We start from the raw sequence: 17500 nt of genomic DNA, 5'->3' as shown, positions 1-17500 counted from the left end.
CATGGAGATGTGATTGCTTTATCGTGAATGTTTGCAGTATGGCATTGAACTTATGGAGACAAGCCAGTGCTCCCACCAGGTCAGATCTAATGGTTTTTCACTACTTTTTTGAGCAATAAAAACACCAAAAAGAAAATGTATTTTTATGGCCAGACTGTGGAACATTCCAAGCAAATCTGAAAAATCTATGAACACAAGCAGCTGCTATCGGAATCATCAGAAGTTCCGCAGTGCACCTTTTAAATATAAATTGAACATTGAAGTAATTTTTATGGTATATATACACCAACCTACTAATATGACCTAAGTAGCATTACAAGAATTTTAACAAACAAACGCCACATCCATTTATATACCCAAGCGTGAATAAAAAAGTCATACATTTTAAAAAACAACACTTTATTTTTGCACAGTAGGTAATCCTGGTAAAGTTTCATGTAACAGCAGTCTGTAATAATAAAATACATCTCAATCTCAGCAACAGAGAAGTTCATCCCATTTTACTCGACCCCTGACATAGTTACAGCAGGCACGTTCCTCATGCAAGACATTTCAGTGACATGCATTTAATTAAAAACCCCTTTGTGTACCCCAGACCCTCCCATCTTTATTTATGGATTACCACTGCACAGATCTGCAATAGATTTTGGTATTTCTTGTAATTGAAAATAGAAACCAGAAATCTGACAATCCTATGTTACAAGTGTCACCGGCAAAACATTGTCCATGAAAGTCGTAAGACCTCCATAGCGGTTATGGTTGGCAGTGGAGTCGTTGATGACATTGTTGAACGAAAGTATGCATGTGTGCTACATTTGAATTGGGAACGCTACACATTAAATCCTGTCAGTGGTCAATGAAATAAGAAAGTCATGTTGCACTTGCTTAAAAATATAATGTCTTATTTTTGTCGATTGTGCACATCATTTGTTGGTAATGGCTTTTCAGTTTAGTTCCAAATATTGTAGTTACCTGTAGATAATGGCCGAGGGGGGAGTTGATATGGAGAAGGCACGAATGGTTGGATGGCTAAAGCTCAAGTGAAGTTGGATTTACTGTGTGTTTGGTTAGCTGGTTTAAAACAGTTTTGATCGTGTCATCGGGTGTACCTAATGTATTATGATTTTCCTAAACTACTGTTTAATTTTCTTTGGTCCACAACCTGCTAGACTTTATTGGCATGGATATAATAAGATGATCAAATGTCAACTTATTTTTACAATTTTGTTTGAATATCCAATCAGGAATAGGACAATTCCCACCAGCTGAATATAGATTGTTGAAAGTATTACTTAACACTCCACGAGAGCTGCAGTCTAAGGATGCATTCACATGCGTTTGGTCCTTGTTTGAACCCAGTTGAATTAGTCCTGATGTAGACATGTCTTGGTCTCGTTCTATTCACATAGTCCAGGTTGAGTCCCAGTTTAGTCCCAATGTTTAAGTGTGAAGGCACCCTTAGATACGCTCGTATTCAGGAATCATAATTTGTCAAACTCATTCAAATCCTTTCATCTACCAAACCTTACTGATTAAGTCAGTAAAATAACCGTTTGCTCTATTATGCCATGACAGTTTCTTAAAACTGTTTCTAAGAGGAAGAGATAATCTGTCATCGTCCTTTCCCCTTTAAGTGGCCATAATTATGTTATTTCTGATCAGCGTTCTATAATTGTTCACTAATGAAGCAAAATAAAGTGTGACCTTGAATATAAAAGTTACATTCCAGTCCCAGCGCTGTTGCTTGGAATATTGTACTTGAGATATGTGTATCTAATACTTGCCCTTATAGAAGAGAGGCATTGACAGCTCTAGTGTGTGTGATAGAGGTGAGTTTGGAGAGTCGAGGTTGTCCCATTAGCTAAGAGTGTGGACACTGCTGTGTTGAGTCCTGATGCTGGTCAGTGCAGGTTCATTTAGCAATAAGCCTTAGAGTTCTCTTCTGCACAAACCTGATCTACGACTTTATATAAAAATGGATCGTAGTGGTTGTTGTTGTTTTTTTTTGCCATAAGGCATGTCCAGAAAGCTAAAACAATAATATCTTAACTATCTTTTAAAAAAGGACTGTAAAAATGTTTTTACAGTCTCTTTCACATTTTCAGCTCAGTGAGTGCTATTTTTCAAAAAATTAGTTTGACTTGGATGATGGCTTGAGTCTATTCGGTTGTGTATTGAGAGGAAATGCTGGTTTTATCTATATTAACACTTTTAAAAAATCTTTCGGCACTTGTGCTTAAACATTTTTCTTTTACTGACAATGGCACATAGTATCTCAAGCTTCTACTTAAATGTGAAGAACAAAATTAGTTACAGCACTCGCAATTGCACACTTTGGAAGAGACATGTTCAATAGAAAAAGGTCCAAAAGTCATTTAAAATATCGTTGTAGTTACTTTCTGAACACCCCTTGTATCAAATGCATCCTTCATTTTTTCTGAGCTCTGAACTCCCTAAATGTCTCTGCTACTTTGTGAAGAGCACTATTCCTCATCAATGAAGCTTATGTGCTCTGTAGAGGACTTAGCGTCTGTGGGTCCTCTCTCCTGCATCTCCATCTCTGGCGGACCGCATGCCGCTCTCCCCTCTGCCTGACGCTGCCGGGAGTTACACCAAAACGCAGTCTGTGAGGTGTCTACGTACCTCGTCCTGGAGTCCAAAGAAAGTGGCAAGGACAGCGTGGACGGACATGGGGAGAAAGAGTGTGGTATGAGGGGTGCAGAGGGGGACTGCTTTAACCGGTGGTCCCCTGGAGATGACGTGAGTGACGGGGGAGCGGAGCAGTGCGAGGAGAGGGGCGGATGGTGCGATTGTGGTTGCTGTAAATGGTTTTTGGTGTTACAACTGATGGGACGGGACGGGTGAGGGCCCTGGCAGGGAGACAACGACGGCGACGAGGACAATGACATCGAGAAAGATAGAGAGGGGGAGGGTGTATGTGGAGGGTCCTGGTGAGATGGGACAACTATCCCATTATTGGGTGAAACTTGAAGGTTCTGGAGAAGTTCACAGTCAGTTTTAAAGTTAGCCCCGTTCGATTTGGATGGCAGAAGCGGTGATGATGTTAAGGAGTTGGGGTTTTGAGGTGAATGTGGGGCAGGGAGAAGGCATCCTAGCAGATCCACCTCCTCCGCGACCGTACTGTCCAAAAGGGATTTGGAGTCCAGTCTCTGTGGGGAGCAAGGTGTAACGGGGGTGAGGGAGTTTGGCAGCACCATACAAGCGGTGGGGGGCTGCTGACTCGCACTACTAGGGGGTGGGGTTAAATTTGGCATGGCTGTTGTCAGGAGCGACAAAGGGGAGGCCTGGAGGAGGGGCTTCAAGAGGCGGGTCATCTCCTGCAACTCGTGACTGAGCTGGGACACTTGTTTGGAGAGACAGTTCATCTAAAGGAAAATGAGACATAAAGAAGTATCAAAAGCAATCGACATGACTCACTACTAGTTTTTTTTATACTGTTTTGAGTTGATCACAATTCATATACACTTTATAGCCTTGAGAGGTGACTAAAGCCATCTGAGTTTTCATATTTTAGCACATACGTGACTTAACACACAACTTCATAGTAGGTAAGGTGACAACAACAGTATGCATTTGTGCAGGGGTCTCCAACAGATCTCCAAAGGATTTAAAAATTATACATATTACGTTATAACTGTAGTTTGATCTCATGCCTATCACTACTGCAAATGTAGAGCAGGGGTGCCCAAACAATTTTCTAGCACGGTTCAAATATAATGATTTTTTTCCTTACAGGACCAAAATGAATACATTAGTGTGCCAAGGGCCAAAAGTTATTTAATTTAAAAACTTTTCAGGTGAAATAGAGTTGATTTGGTCTCCTTTGCCACTACTGCAGTCATTTCACAACATTTAATCAACAAGTTAGGCCTAATAAATCGGAATCAGCTCCCATTCGCAGGCCAAATTAGACCCCCTAGAGGGCCAGGTTTGACCCGTGGGCTCCGCACCTTCTTTAGAGGCCTTTGTGTGCTAGTAAATCTATATTTGTTCATGTTTCATGTGCCTGACAGTACCCCATCTAATGCTAGCCATCAGTGTTTTAGGAACTAAATGTGTTGTAACCCCTAACAGGAGTAGTTCACTGATATTTTTGTTTTTTCAAAGTAGCTCGATGGGGGGAAATGGTTGGAGACCCCTGCAGTCGGACGACACTAGCACTTAGTTTTCCCCGTGGTCTCCCATCCCAGTCCTATCCAGGCCAAGGTGGTATTCATATTAGTAAACTGAAATAATTTAATATTTTAATGCATACTTACTTCCTCTGTCAGTTTGGAGACACTCTGCTTGATGTCGGTGTTCTCCTTCATTCCTAAAAACACACATACTGTCTTTTAAATACATCTCCAACATAAAGACATTAGAGAATTGATTGTGAGAGAAAGTATGTTGTACCTGGATATGGAGAAGAGGGTGACGGACTCGGACTGAACTCAAACTTCTGAGAAAAGTTGGAAAAAGTCTCAGTTTCAATGCCATCCACAAATCTATGCAGAAAACAGGATTAAAGAACAAAGGCAATGAGAAATGAATGCAAATCAGACTGGCAGACAATAATACATGCTGACACAGTATGTGTCCAGGACACATACAATCTCAAATACTATCTTCATCACATAGCAATTTGCAGCCATTTTTGGTTGGATACATTTACTTTCTTGTCACACACATCATACGGTGAGAAAACCTAAACATCCTTAAAGACTGTAATCTTGTATAATCTAGTTGCCATGGAAACCGACCAAACCGGCAGCTGCAGCGCGAGCCGCAGTCAGTCGTGTTGAGACTGACCTCACGGAGTCCAGCACTACTCCACTGTCAGCCATTGTTCTTTAAGGGAACCAATGCATACAGCATTTTCTGTTAAACCACTATTGTCTAGTTTTAGTGAACTGTGCCAAAAATATGTCGACAGTAGCCCAATATTGTACCAAATTAAGCATCACAATATATATATATATATATATATATATATATATATATATATATATATATATATATATATATATATATATATATATATCCATATTTAGGGGCACCCCTCATGTTTAAAGGGAACCATTGGTAATTGAATGCAGCACTATAGACAGGATTTTCACATGGACAGGTGGGAGGGGGCAGGGTGAAAATAACAGCATTCCCACAAGAAACAGATCATTTTATTCATATTTGCCGTTTATCAGGTTTATTGGCTCTACAGTTTCAAAAAAAGCACAGAAACAGAAATAAACAGAATAAATACATTTAATATTATTATTCTTGGTGGCCCGGTGGTTGGGGGACCCCTGATTTAATGTACCTTTCTGATTTTGATTCTAATGTACCTTTCGATAAGTAATAACCAGTAATAACATGAGACTCGAATGTAATGTACAGTGTAATTAGCAACTTGTAACCCAAGCCTTCTAAACCTACGTACAATTTAATTACATATTATTACGGGTTATTACTGTACATAACATTGAACTTAATCAGGTAGGAACAATGTAACAAATGTAGACTGAGTTATTTTATCAGAGCTATGTTACATAAATTGAGTTCTAGTTCTACTTCCCAATGGAAACATTTTCTAAATGTTGAGGTTTTCTAACACACACATGAAACTGGTCAATTTAAGCTTTTCTTGAAGACTTATTTTGCCCTCAGTGCCCTTAGAGGTGTATTTCTCTGTTCCCCTGTGGAGTTTCATTACCTGGGGCTGAGTTCTGGAGGTGCACTATTGAAGCTGACCACAGGGATCTGCAGAGTGCTGGGCCGTGAGTGTTCAGAGGGCGAGCGGAAAGGACGTGGGGGCAGAAGGGGCGAGCGCAGAGGAGAATTCAGACCCCTGGTCAGACGCATAGGGGATCGAGGGGCCCGGGATACCAAGTTCTGCTCTTCATCACCCTCCTCATCTTCCTTAATGGAAGGTAACTTCTTCACAAGACCACCATTACTCTCCCAGTCTGCCTGCATACAGACAAAATATAAGTTTTAGTAAAAAATAAATTAGACATTTGGTTCCAACAGAAACATTTTTAATGACATTTTATAGGTCTAAATACACCATATTTATTCAAACAACAACAGGAGCATGATCGGTATGAAGTAACTGGGGCCCACGTCCACCAGTAGGTGGCAATATAAGACCAGATACTTCTTACATCAAATGTTTTGAATGTAAACAAAGTAACTAAAGACATCTTATTTTAATGATTGCTCATTAGATTATTATTTCTTAAGCAAGAAAAACTGTCATAAGTTGCAAGGTGACAATGTGATAGCGATTTGAATGTAGAAAATAAATAACCCTCCCTCTGGACGCCATCTGGTTATGGAAAAAAGACAAATAACAAATTATAAATAAATAAATGAATGGCCAAATTGTGACATGCGTGCATGTTAATGGGGACATTGTCTTCTCAAACTGACTCATTTCTATCAACAATTCTTGTTTGAGTGTTTTTGTTGCTGCTAAAAAGCCTGATGGTACATTTGCAGTGGTGGTTTGCTCTTGATTTACAGCCTGCAGTCAATATAGAAGTTTCCAAGTATATTTTGAGTTATTTGTGTTCTGTATTGAAATTATATGATTCCAATTGTTTAGATTCAATTTGCATTTACTTTTAAAAACGCAATTTTACTTTCAGGTGTTGCCTAAACAAACCTTCTCCTTTCATGTGTTTAGTAATTTGCACATACATTGAACAATTGCCTTCTAACTAGAACATTTATTTGTCTGAACTGACACAAAGCTTACTCAACTTGAGAGTGATTGTACATTCCCACATTATGACATGCGATTATTCACCCATCATAATGATTTCTCCAGCAGCACTGTCTTATGCAGCATTAACAGTTAGTCATATCATTGTTTTTTCTCCATTTAATTCCCAGACAATTTCCCACTGCTTGTTCCCTCCAACCCTTTAATCAAGCGTCTGTGGCTGCTCAGCATTCCCCATCCTCCCGTCCTTCTTTCAAACTCCCCCATCTCATGGCGGTGTATTTATTTTTAGCCCTCTTGTTTCTAATCTTAGCTCAGTGCTCTTGAGAAAAAAACCAAGGAGCGGTGCGCAATGCGGGGGTGTGATAGATAGGCTCTGTCTGAGAATTGTGTTTGAATGCTCCATGGGCTGCAGAATCTTAAGCATGGTGAACAGGCATTGGCATACGCTAAGGCTGTGAAATGTGGGAACCTTTCACAATATCACACTGCACAGTGATACAGAAAAAAACTGTGCAGAGAAGATGCTTTTATTTTTCTGTTTCTACAGATTTTAGAAACAGAATAAGATGTGTTTGTTTTTTAACAGTCAACCAGTTTCTTTTGTTTTCCCCAAGGCTCAAAAGTCATAACAGTCTGTCTGCAGCATTATCAACAAAAGCACACAATAACATGTTCACCTGAAAGACAATTTGTTTCTTTCATTGCCGCAAGTTTCATAGCATGCATTGATTTTTAGCGGCATTTATCCAAAAACAAATAGTTTAGGCCTGTTTTCAAGCTTGGAGAGATTGAAGATGCACTTGCACACACATCCCCATCAATATAAGGGTTTAAATGTGACTAAATCCAGACCTCGGGTAGAACTAAACTAAGCTCAACTCAGGATGTGTGAACGTAGCCCGAAAAACCAGAAAACCAGTATACAAATCACTGTACGTTCACTTTATTCCAGCCACAAGGGGGCAGAAGCCAGAGTACAATGTTTCTGCCAATCTGCAGCTTGGAGAAATGGACATGGTTTCATCAAAACGATATAGTGAATAAAAGCTGAGCAAAGTTATCATTACTTCATGCAATAAAATAATAGCAATAGTGTTTGGATTCAACAGCCATCGTGAGCATAGGATGTGCTTTATTGTCTAGTTTTGTTGGCCATAAATATGCAACTCTACTCATGACCGACTGCTGGTACCAGGGGAGCTGTGCATGCATAACCAACACATCTTCAACCCAGAGCAACGATACAGAGTGTCCGCTAGATACCACAATACCCAGAGTCTGTGTGTGTATTCCATATGCATACCAAGACCACTCTCTCCGCAGTAGTGTACTCTGCCCCCAAGGAACATACAGCACTGCAGTGGAGAAGGAGGGAACAGTCCCCCCCCCTCCCCGACTGTACTCTACCTTCTTTCTCCTCAACTGGCTGAGTTATTTATATCCAGCAGGATCCAATCTTAGCAGCAGCAGTGAGGGGGACAGCCAGTCAGGGAGAGCCCGTGCTTCCCCCCCGCTCTATTTTTAGCAACAGAACAGCTTCAAACAGCAGCAGCAAGCTATTCTGGTCCCCGTGTTCTCGCACTGTCTCGTGCCACACCAGCCGAGGCACAGGCGGAGAACGTGCTTTTGAATATGAAATGCACAACAAGCTACATTTAAAACCAGTGTGAATGAGGCGTATAGCCTTCTTATGTGTGACCTTGTTTGAGGTGAGGGGGCCTTCAGGGTGCAGCTTTGAGGCATGCACCGAATTGAATCTCAAATGAGCGTTTTTTAAGCCTGCACTTGTGCTGTATGTATTTACACAGTAATGGGGATATGATGACACACAGATATGCATGAGCTGTATTCACTGAAGCCTTTCACACATTTCTGAAGGCAAATGCATTCATTATATTTTGATAACATTTGATTTTATACCGTAATATTTCTTAAAATTGTATACTATCTAGTACCACGTGAAATGGGCAAATTGCAGCAGTTGCGTGAATCAGGTTCACTTCTGGTCTGATCTGACTCAGTTTATCCTCAGTGCATCATGGTCAAAGGTCATGTCAAATCAAATCAAATCAATTTATTTTTGTAAGGCCCAAAATCACAACAACAGTTGCCTCTGAGGGCCACAGGGAGAAATGGAGTGTGTAATAAACATATTTATGGTAAACAAAACAAAAAAACAACATTTACTTATGATTGCGTGTGCAACCAGACTCAAACGCATTGCCATTCCTTGGATGATGTATATTTCAGCTAAACTTACAAACACTTTGAAAACACTGTTGAAAACGCAGTATAAAATAGTCAATTGAAAACATGTAGTCAATCTGTAGATTTTCAGATTAAAACACAACTTTGCCTTTCACCACCTGCTCAAATACAGAGCACCAAACATAAAACCCATTCATGCACCATGCACTTTTTGGATTACGTAACAATAGCATACTACTTACGTCTGCTCCATGGCCCTCTCTCAGATTGTAGGTGAGGTCGTGTTGGATTTCACTAATAAACTTTTGGGCGTATTCTGGATACAGGCGCAGCACCTCCTTCAGGCCCTTCAGGCTGATGTACTGCAGGTCACAGTAGGTCAAAGCCTTCACATTGGCGTTGGTCTTTATCACTTGTTCTTTAGTGAGAGAGTCCGAGCCGATCAAATCCCCTTTACCTGTAGAGACAAGAGACATTTAAGGTCATCATTAAACTTTAATACACAACAATTTGTAAGCTGACCTGTTCAGAAGGAGTTAAAGCGAATTAAACTCTGTAAAGTTGGTAAAAATCTATAACAAATGTGCACAGACTCTGAGCCAGAAATCATCAAAGGCCTGGATAAAGCAAAAGCAAGAGAAGATATATCTATAAAAAACAAACTACCTGGTAGTGCACAGCCTGGAGTGCCACTTGCACTCGCTCCTTGACTGTGACTGGCAGCTTGTTAGTGGTGAAACAAACTGCAAACTCCCAACCCAGGTGCAACTTATAACTGGCTACAGCAAAGTTCCCAAAATAAGCAGCACGTTTGTATCTATGACATCAAAAAGTGGTGTCTGTACAAAGGTGACCTGGTTGTACAGAAAGGAGAAAGAATAGGGTTTGATCCAAAAGATAATGGCTAATAATTAGCGTTAAGTATTTAGAATATTAAGGATGTAACTTTAGTGCACTATGTCTGTGTCTCTAAATTAGTATTGTCATTAGGATTACTATGCTTTTCTGGGAGGGTCGCAACCGGCTTGTCTCCATGGAAATGTTTACACTGTGCCTGAAATGTTCCACAGAATGGCATTAAACTTATCTATCTCCATAAAGACAAGCAGGCGACGCCACAAGGGCAAGTTACAAGCCAGTTCTGTGGAGAGAAGACCCAAATCGCTTTCAAGGAAGGCAAAAGGAGCAACAAAAACACCAGTTATGAAATAAATGCTGTATAGACATTGAATGCAATCACATCTTCTACCCTAACAATCTATTTCAAAACACAGTAAACACAGCAATGGCTATCAGCACTGGTCAATAAAAGCAGCACCATTAAAGATCTATTTATTTGACCGTCAGTGAAGGAGAGTAAAGGGCGTAGTTAGAAATGGAAGAAAGGCACAGAAGGTTATCACGGCTGTGTAAGTACCAGTAAACACATTCATTTCTAGTGTAGTGATAGACAGAAATGAAAAGCAAGTGTAAACAGACACCAATGGATAGAATAACTATACCACAACAAGCTCAAACATGTCTGAGAAGGCTGAGGGGAGGCAAAGCAGAATGGCAGATTGGACTAAGAAAGAGGGTCACATAAGTAAAGAGGGGAAATGTTTTATCCAAACCAACAACTAATTAAAAAGGAAAGATAAATAAGATACAAAGTAAGGAAGACAATGCTGCCGAGGGCTTTGTTTACAGCACATAATCCAGGCTCCACGTCGACCCTGTTTAAATGAGTTCCTGGCTTCAACACTTTTAAGCCCTATTACATGCTGCGACGGTCCAGTCTAATAAAACCACAGAAAAAGATGGATAAGACCGAATAATTGTCCAGAACACTGCAGGAAAAAGTTTGATGAGTATGTAGACCCCGTGTGTAGTTGAGGTTTTATAGCTGCTGAAATGGTATGTGGCCGTTCGAACGCTTGATCTCAGGTCTCCTGTTGATCCTGAACATGATCTGACTCAAACTCGCTGATGACCTAAAGCTTCTCACTGCTTCAACTGTGCATCACCTGACACACACACACACACACACACGGCTCTGTGCACCTTCCTGCTGTTTTTTTTTTTGACACTTGCACTGGGGTTATTTTTGAGTTGTGTTGCAACATCAATTAGAACACTTTATTTTTTATATGATCAAAGTCCTTTGATTGTTAGATTCTAGAAAAATAATATAGAAATAACAAGGGTTCCTCAACATGAACAATTAGTCAGTCATAGTCAATAAACCCGAAGATGTAATCAATATGTTGCTGTTTAATTCAGTGAGATATTTTTGGGAACTGTGTGTCAGTGGTTACATAACATTACGCAAAGAGATCATTTACCACTTTTGTCATCAGTAATATAATAGTTTTCTCTAATTATGGTTTCATTGTTCTAAATTACAGCTAAAACCATTAATCGGAGCGTTTATTATTTCAAATCAGTCCCATTTTCCAGTCGTCAAAAATGCAGCTAGCAATTATGTGACGTTAGCATCATTTTAACGGCTAAATCTAAAATTCAAGCCCCAGTTTTTCAATCCCAATTTTAATCTCTTTGTCGTTTATAAAGTATTTTCTGAATGAATACTAAATCTGTATCTCATCATGAACTAAGGGACTTTTTGACCCTGTTCAAATGTTTTTCCATCTGCCTAAAGCACCACAAAATCATAGTGCATCTATATCTTCTTTAGAACTCTTTTTTCATTTGCACTAGCGCCTGTTTACATATAGCTACATACTGGTACATGTTTTATAATGTTCTGTGTGTACTAAAGTAACTACAGTGCCCATGTGTAGTCCACAGTGCGCTGTGGGGCTTTGGCTCTATCCACACTTTAGCATTTATAATCAAGGTGTTTAAATAATGCAATATCTATATTTATTATTAATACCAGCAGCACTGCATTCAGTCTATTGACGTGTGTTATGATCGACATCAAACATGAGACTGGGGGCTTGGCATTTCCACACAAACCCACATCATATCTCCTTCCCTCTCTCACTAAAGAAACACACGCTCTCAACCATCAATTCAGTGCATCTTGACCTTTGCAGAGGCCGACTTGTAAGGCGAGTATAATATCTGTCATAGATTGCTCAAAAGTTTCCTCGGTCTCTTTCTGGGTGACACACATCGGCGCAAACACATTTCCGGAAGTCTTGTTTGCTGGATTTGTCGTGCTGTGGCTCTGGAGGAAATTAGATTTGAAATGTGCAAGACAGCCAGCTAAAGCAATTATACTAAGCTGTTTGTACAAGTGTGTCTTTGTGCCAGAGTGCTGATGCCCACCAGGTTGTGTCTCATTCACAGGTGGTCTTTAGCAGCCATAAGCAAATGCATTGGTCATTCACTGTGAGATCATACACAAATATAGAGAGACAGCAGCAAAGTATACTTAACTGAATACTGCAAGCTGGCTAAAATGATTAACTCCACAAATTAAAATTACTTGGAGGGCTGGGAGTAACATCTGTTCAGGTTCGTGTTAGTGACAACAAAATGGTAGGTAATTACATAAAATATGCCCCTTTTATGACTAGACCTCACTATACATTTCTGAAAAAAATGAGCATCAATTTTTTCTGATAGACAATACAAAAAAAGAAAAGACAAACAAACAGAAAACCAAACATTATTATCAAAAGTTTCAGAGTGTGCAATAGTGCTAATCACTTAAAAAAAACAAAAACATAATTTAAATTTGGACACAGTTCACACATTGCAAAATATTAACCAGATCAAAAAAATAAAAACAATTACGTAGCAAAAATAGCAACATGTTTCAAGGGTGAATTTTGATCACTGACAATGGCAATAAACCTTTTTCTGATTCTGAACGTTGCAAAGAACACTACATACAGTAGGTGAGACTTAACAGCCACTGCTCTAACAAGAGAATCCTTCTTTACACAAAAACAAATAATATTAGTTTCAAGTGAGACTAAGGCAGTGCAAACAAACAGATTGACAAGAGAGGCTATTATCCTTTCCTACGACACCAGAAATGTTGTGTCGAGGTGCAAAAGCAAAGGAAAACAAGTTTAAAATCAACAGTATTATGTTTAAAGAAAGTCAATTGAAAAGGGCTTCTTTGGCTGAAACGTAGCGAACATGTGTCATGTGATATTTATTCAAAGTATAGAATAACACAGAAGACTATAAGAATATTGTAAAGAGACTTGCCATCAAATCAAGCTTTTTCATATCCATGTGACCATTTCTTTTCTTCTTCTTGCATGGCTCAGAGATGAAATCCAGTCTCTGTAAAAGTCTTTTCTGTCATCTATCTCTTTCTGTATCGCATCCGTCTATCACATGAAACCTTAAAGTTGTGAACTCCGACGGAGCTGGCTGTCAGGAACCCTGCTGTGCTACATCTCCAGAGCTTCTCTTCCCTTCACTCGCTCCCGTTCCTCGGCCACACTCTGTCATATTGTATGAGATGGATTTCCTGCAGCCCTACTCAAGTCGGACTATGCCATTACTCAGCAAGACTCTCCGCTCAACCACTAGATACGGTAGATGGAAAATCATATTCATCTCAGTTTTTAGTTGTATTTTTGTCTGTTCCACTGCAGCAAGATCTAATTTTCTCCAGATGCTTCTGCAGGTGTCATTGGATAGAACTTAAGCCGGCTCCCAGCACTATTTCTGTCAAGGAGGATATGAATTTCTCTGGAGAATTATACAGAACTAGATCCAAAATGTGGTTTGCCTTTTTGTGGAAATATGGAATAAAGGTGAATTATTATTTATGCCAATGATGAAAAATTGGTTGACTTAAAATGTTTCATGTTAAAATTCTTGTGTCATTTGAAAACAGCAACACTTCACTCACATGATTCTGTTTTCTATAGGTTTCTTGTCATGGTTATTTATTTATTTTCATTTTTTTTACTCATCAGAGATAATATGTCTGCAGGGCAAACTGACAGTGCCATCAAATCACCACACAATGTGCTTCAGCATTACTTTACTTTATGTTTTAGGAAACATATGGCTTCATTTGAAGGTTTTATTATTTTTTTTAATTCACTTCATCATCTGAAATCTAGTTTTGGTTCCCATGTGGATTCCTCATGTCAGTAAAATAAATCTGCGTCATGATGACCTTTCACTATTGAAACATCTGTAACGGGAACGGCTTGTGTTTCTTGAAAGTGCCGTTTCATAAATGATTAATAATGTTTGCTGTGAAACAGGCACACACGTAATTTCTCAACCTTCATTGTGTATGCAGCTCAACATCTCAGAAATCATAATCATCATACTAATTTGTCTCATTAAGTCCTTGCTTGACAGCTAATTGTCTGTTAAAGTGAAGGTGCCATTTCCTAAAATTTTTCATCAAAATTAGTCAAAACCATTTTGAACAAAGTCATTGGCCACCTCTGTTGCAACTAGGAATAATTGGCAAGCAGCATGTCATTTTGTAACTGAAATCAAGCATAATCTTTGATTAAGCTTCATACTTTCAGCAAAGGTTGAATGATCATTTTTCCCTTTAATAAGTGGAGGAAAGGCAAGTCATTTGTTTAAAAAAAACAATGAAATCTGCTGTAAAATGTGTCTCACTTTCTTTGGTTTAACTAAACATAGTTTGAGGTTGGAGCTGGGCCATATTGATAAAAATGTATATATCAATATTTGGAGTACTGTATCCCAATAAAGATTCAGATGATGTTATGTAGAGCCAACAAAAAATTTATAAAGTTTGATTATCAGACAAATGTGAAATGTCGATAAAATACAGACATATGACCATATACCATTATTTGAAAGTTGATAACATCTTTTGTTTTTTCCAATTGTTAATTTTTATCATAGTCTTTTTATAGCATTTTTAACTATAAACGTTATGAACTCAAATTTTGGAAATATCTTTACAACGACATTCACAATATTCAATATATTATCCACCTCTAGTTGAGGGACTGGAGTCTGCTCCAGCAATTATGGCTCTGAGGTTCAGGGTCACCCACAACAGTGACATCACAGCAGAAACACTGACAGACAGACTTAAGGGTTGTGGGATCACTGCAGTGTAAACACTCAAATGACAATATAGTCTTTAGCCCAACAGTGACAAACATTCAACTAATCCAGTATCAAATCCAGAATAAATACTGTACAAAGGACTTTTAATGTTGTGTTAAACAGGTATGCAAGAACTGAAAAAATATTCCAAAATGAATTCACTGTGTAAACAGTAGACATACCGAGAATAGCCAGCACAGTGTTGTCTTTGAGAACCTCCATCGACCCGGAGCAGACAAAGTAAATGGCCTGTAGCGCGTCTCCCTGTCGGATGAGGAACTCTCCTGGGGCGCAGAAAGACGTCTTGATGATGAGGGACAATGAGCGCAGACACCCCCTACTGGCCGACTCAAACAGTGGCAGCTGAAGGAGCTCCTTGTTCAGGTGCATGGCAATATCCGCTCGCAACTCATCCGGAAAGTCCTTTAGGAGCTGGAAGGTAAAACACTCGGGTTAAATACCAAAATATTTTCCATTGTTTTCTCCCACCACAATAGCAACAGTAATACTTGAAATAGTATGACACAAAACCAGCAGCTACATTAGTCTATGAAAGCAGCTTTTCTCATTCTAAATTCCAATGATCACTATCTCGTGATCTTGTAAAACCTCATTTCAACAGGGAATAAAAGAGTAAAGAAAGTACAGGAAACTCATGTAGAATATTTTAATTATAAGTGTGTGCTTCTCTGTGGTTGGCCTTTTCATTGTCCATATCTCAGAAATACTGTTAAATATAAAATAAAATACAAATTCTGAGGTTGAGATTTTTGACCATTTGTTTCAGAGTTAATACTTTAGAATTTGTTTTAGATTATTCAGATGAGGAGCTGAAATTAGGGACAAAAATGTACAAACAAAGGGATTGGTGCTGAAACAGGCCAAATTAAAAGAAAATTTGGTCATGAATTTGGGTGAAAGACCAGTTAGCATTTAAAATAAAATAATTTACAAATGTGCAGTATTTATAGCCTCTAGCCCTTTCCGCTCTTAAATTGATTATAATTCACAGTCAGAGCACAAATCAGTCAAATTTGATTCTCACCTCACTGACATCGATTCCATTGTTGACCGACCACATTGTCTGGAAACACTCGAGCATGCGTTGCTCAAGGGCTTTGGGCAGGCGGTGCACCCGGATGAAGTCCTTCAGGTCCTTTGTGCGCGTGTGGTACAGCGAGCGTCTGGAGTACATCCTCTGTATGATGGCCGTCACGTTACCAAACACCACAGCATGCATCAAGGCTAAAACACACACAAAACACCAAAAAGCATTACACAGGAGGAGTGTAATGTGATTTTAGTGGAGCGCAAAGTGGTTTTAGTTGGATTACAAACATGCAACAGCACAACAGTGTTCAACGATAAATGTTCTACTACTTATGAGAACAGGTAAATGCAATCATAGAATCCCTATAGTTTAAACTGACTCTCAGATGGAAGATTTATTGAGTTGGTTATGGTTCATGTCTCTGTAATTACTGGGTCCATCCACATGAAACAAAAACTGCCACAAAGTTCAGCGTCTTCTCAACAGGGTAAAGTGAAATTATTTTTAGCTTCATAATTCAACCCCAAAGACATGATTCTTGTTAGTTAAAATTACTTTAATCCATGAGATTAATATGGTAAATTTATGGAGCCATTCCCAAAAAATTATGAAAATCTATGTGTGGATCATGCATTTGGATATTTCTTCCAAGAAAAGTAAATATATATAGTACCCTGCCCCCAATTCAACGTGAATCTAGCTGTGAAAATGTTGTTGTTGACTCTCTATATCATCTCAGCAGAACTATGGTCTAACCAGAGGGGATATTATACACTTTTTATCTAGGGCTTAAACATTTACCATAACATCACTTGGAATAATCAAGAGAATTCTGGTGTATATTTTGCAGTATCTTGCAATAAACAACACTGAAACAAGCAGATTTGTTTCTGATAAGGCAGTGATTGAGCTTTTAGTGACTATTGTAAAAGTGGAAAATCTAGGAATAGAATGAACATGAATCCACATTAATAGCTTAAAAGTAGAGGGAATTAAACTTTTAGAAACAATACTTTTTAACATAAAGTCAAAGTGCAACAATGCAAAATTCAAATGTTTAAAATCCAAATTCAAATCCACTTACATTTCTATAGTTTGTAAAGTAAAACCAAATAAAAGACAAAATAAATCACAATTAATACAATAAATAGACTTATTAAGGACAATAAAATAAGTCTATAGTATTTGCACATCTGGAAACTCCCTTGTATAAATTCAGTATATTTAAATTTATTGACAATTAATGTTTGTTCAACTTTGCTATACAGATCGCAGGGGGGAAAAAAAGAAGGAGAACAAAGGTGCCTCTAAATGTCCCTCTAAATGTAAACTTGCTGAGAAGGCACTCTCACAAGGACCACCTACACAGCCCAGTGCAGCCCTGACTTATGTCTTTACATCTGAATGCCTGTTCCCTTCAGTGTAGTGACCAACAGAGCACATATACTGACTCTGCAAAATACTCCACAGCTGCCAAGCCCACACAC

At 38.9% G+C, this 17500-nt stretch overlaps 1 protein-coding gene across 2 annotated transcripts in view; it reads right to left on the bottom strand.

Moving 5' to 3' along the window:
• Positions 1-382: 382 nt before the first annotated feature.
• Positions 383-17500, bottom strand: part of kcnh3 (potassium voltage-gated channel, subfamily H (eag-related), member 3) — a 107827-nt gene continuing 90709 nt past the window's right edge. For both annotated transcript variants that reach the window (XM_072444936.1, XM_072444937.1), the window contains 7 exons: positions 16008-16207; positions 15145-15394; positions 9181-9395; positions 5714-5970; positions 4417-4508; positions 4281-4333; positions 383-3386 (listed from right to left, as the gene is read on the bottom strand). In XM_072444936.1, coding sequence (XP_072301037.1) covers positions 2484-3386; positions 4281-4333; positions 4417-4508; positions 5714-5970; positions 9181-9395; positions 15145-15394; positions 16008-16207 — 1970 coding nt within the window. In that variant the 3' untranslated portion in view covers positions 383-2483. The remainder of the gene's footprint in view (positions 3387-4280; positions 4334-4416; positions 4509-5713; positions 5971-9180; positions 9396-15144; positions 15395-16007; positions 16208-17500) is intronic.

The sequence above is a fragment of the Eucyclogobius newberryi genome, unplaced genomic scaffold (assembly GCF_026437365.1).
Source record: "Eucyclogobius newberryi isolate DKJ021-1_F unplaced genomic scaffold, fEucNew1.0.hap1 SCAF_14, whole genome shotgun sequence".
In the NCBI taxonomy this organism is placed as follows: domain Eukaryota; kingdom Metazoa; phylum Chordata; class Actinopteri; order Gobiiformes; family Gobiidae; genus Eucyclogobius; species Eucyclogobius newberryi.
Note: the sequence above shows the minus strand (reverse complement) of the source record. Positions and strands in the feature narration are given on the sequence as shown.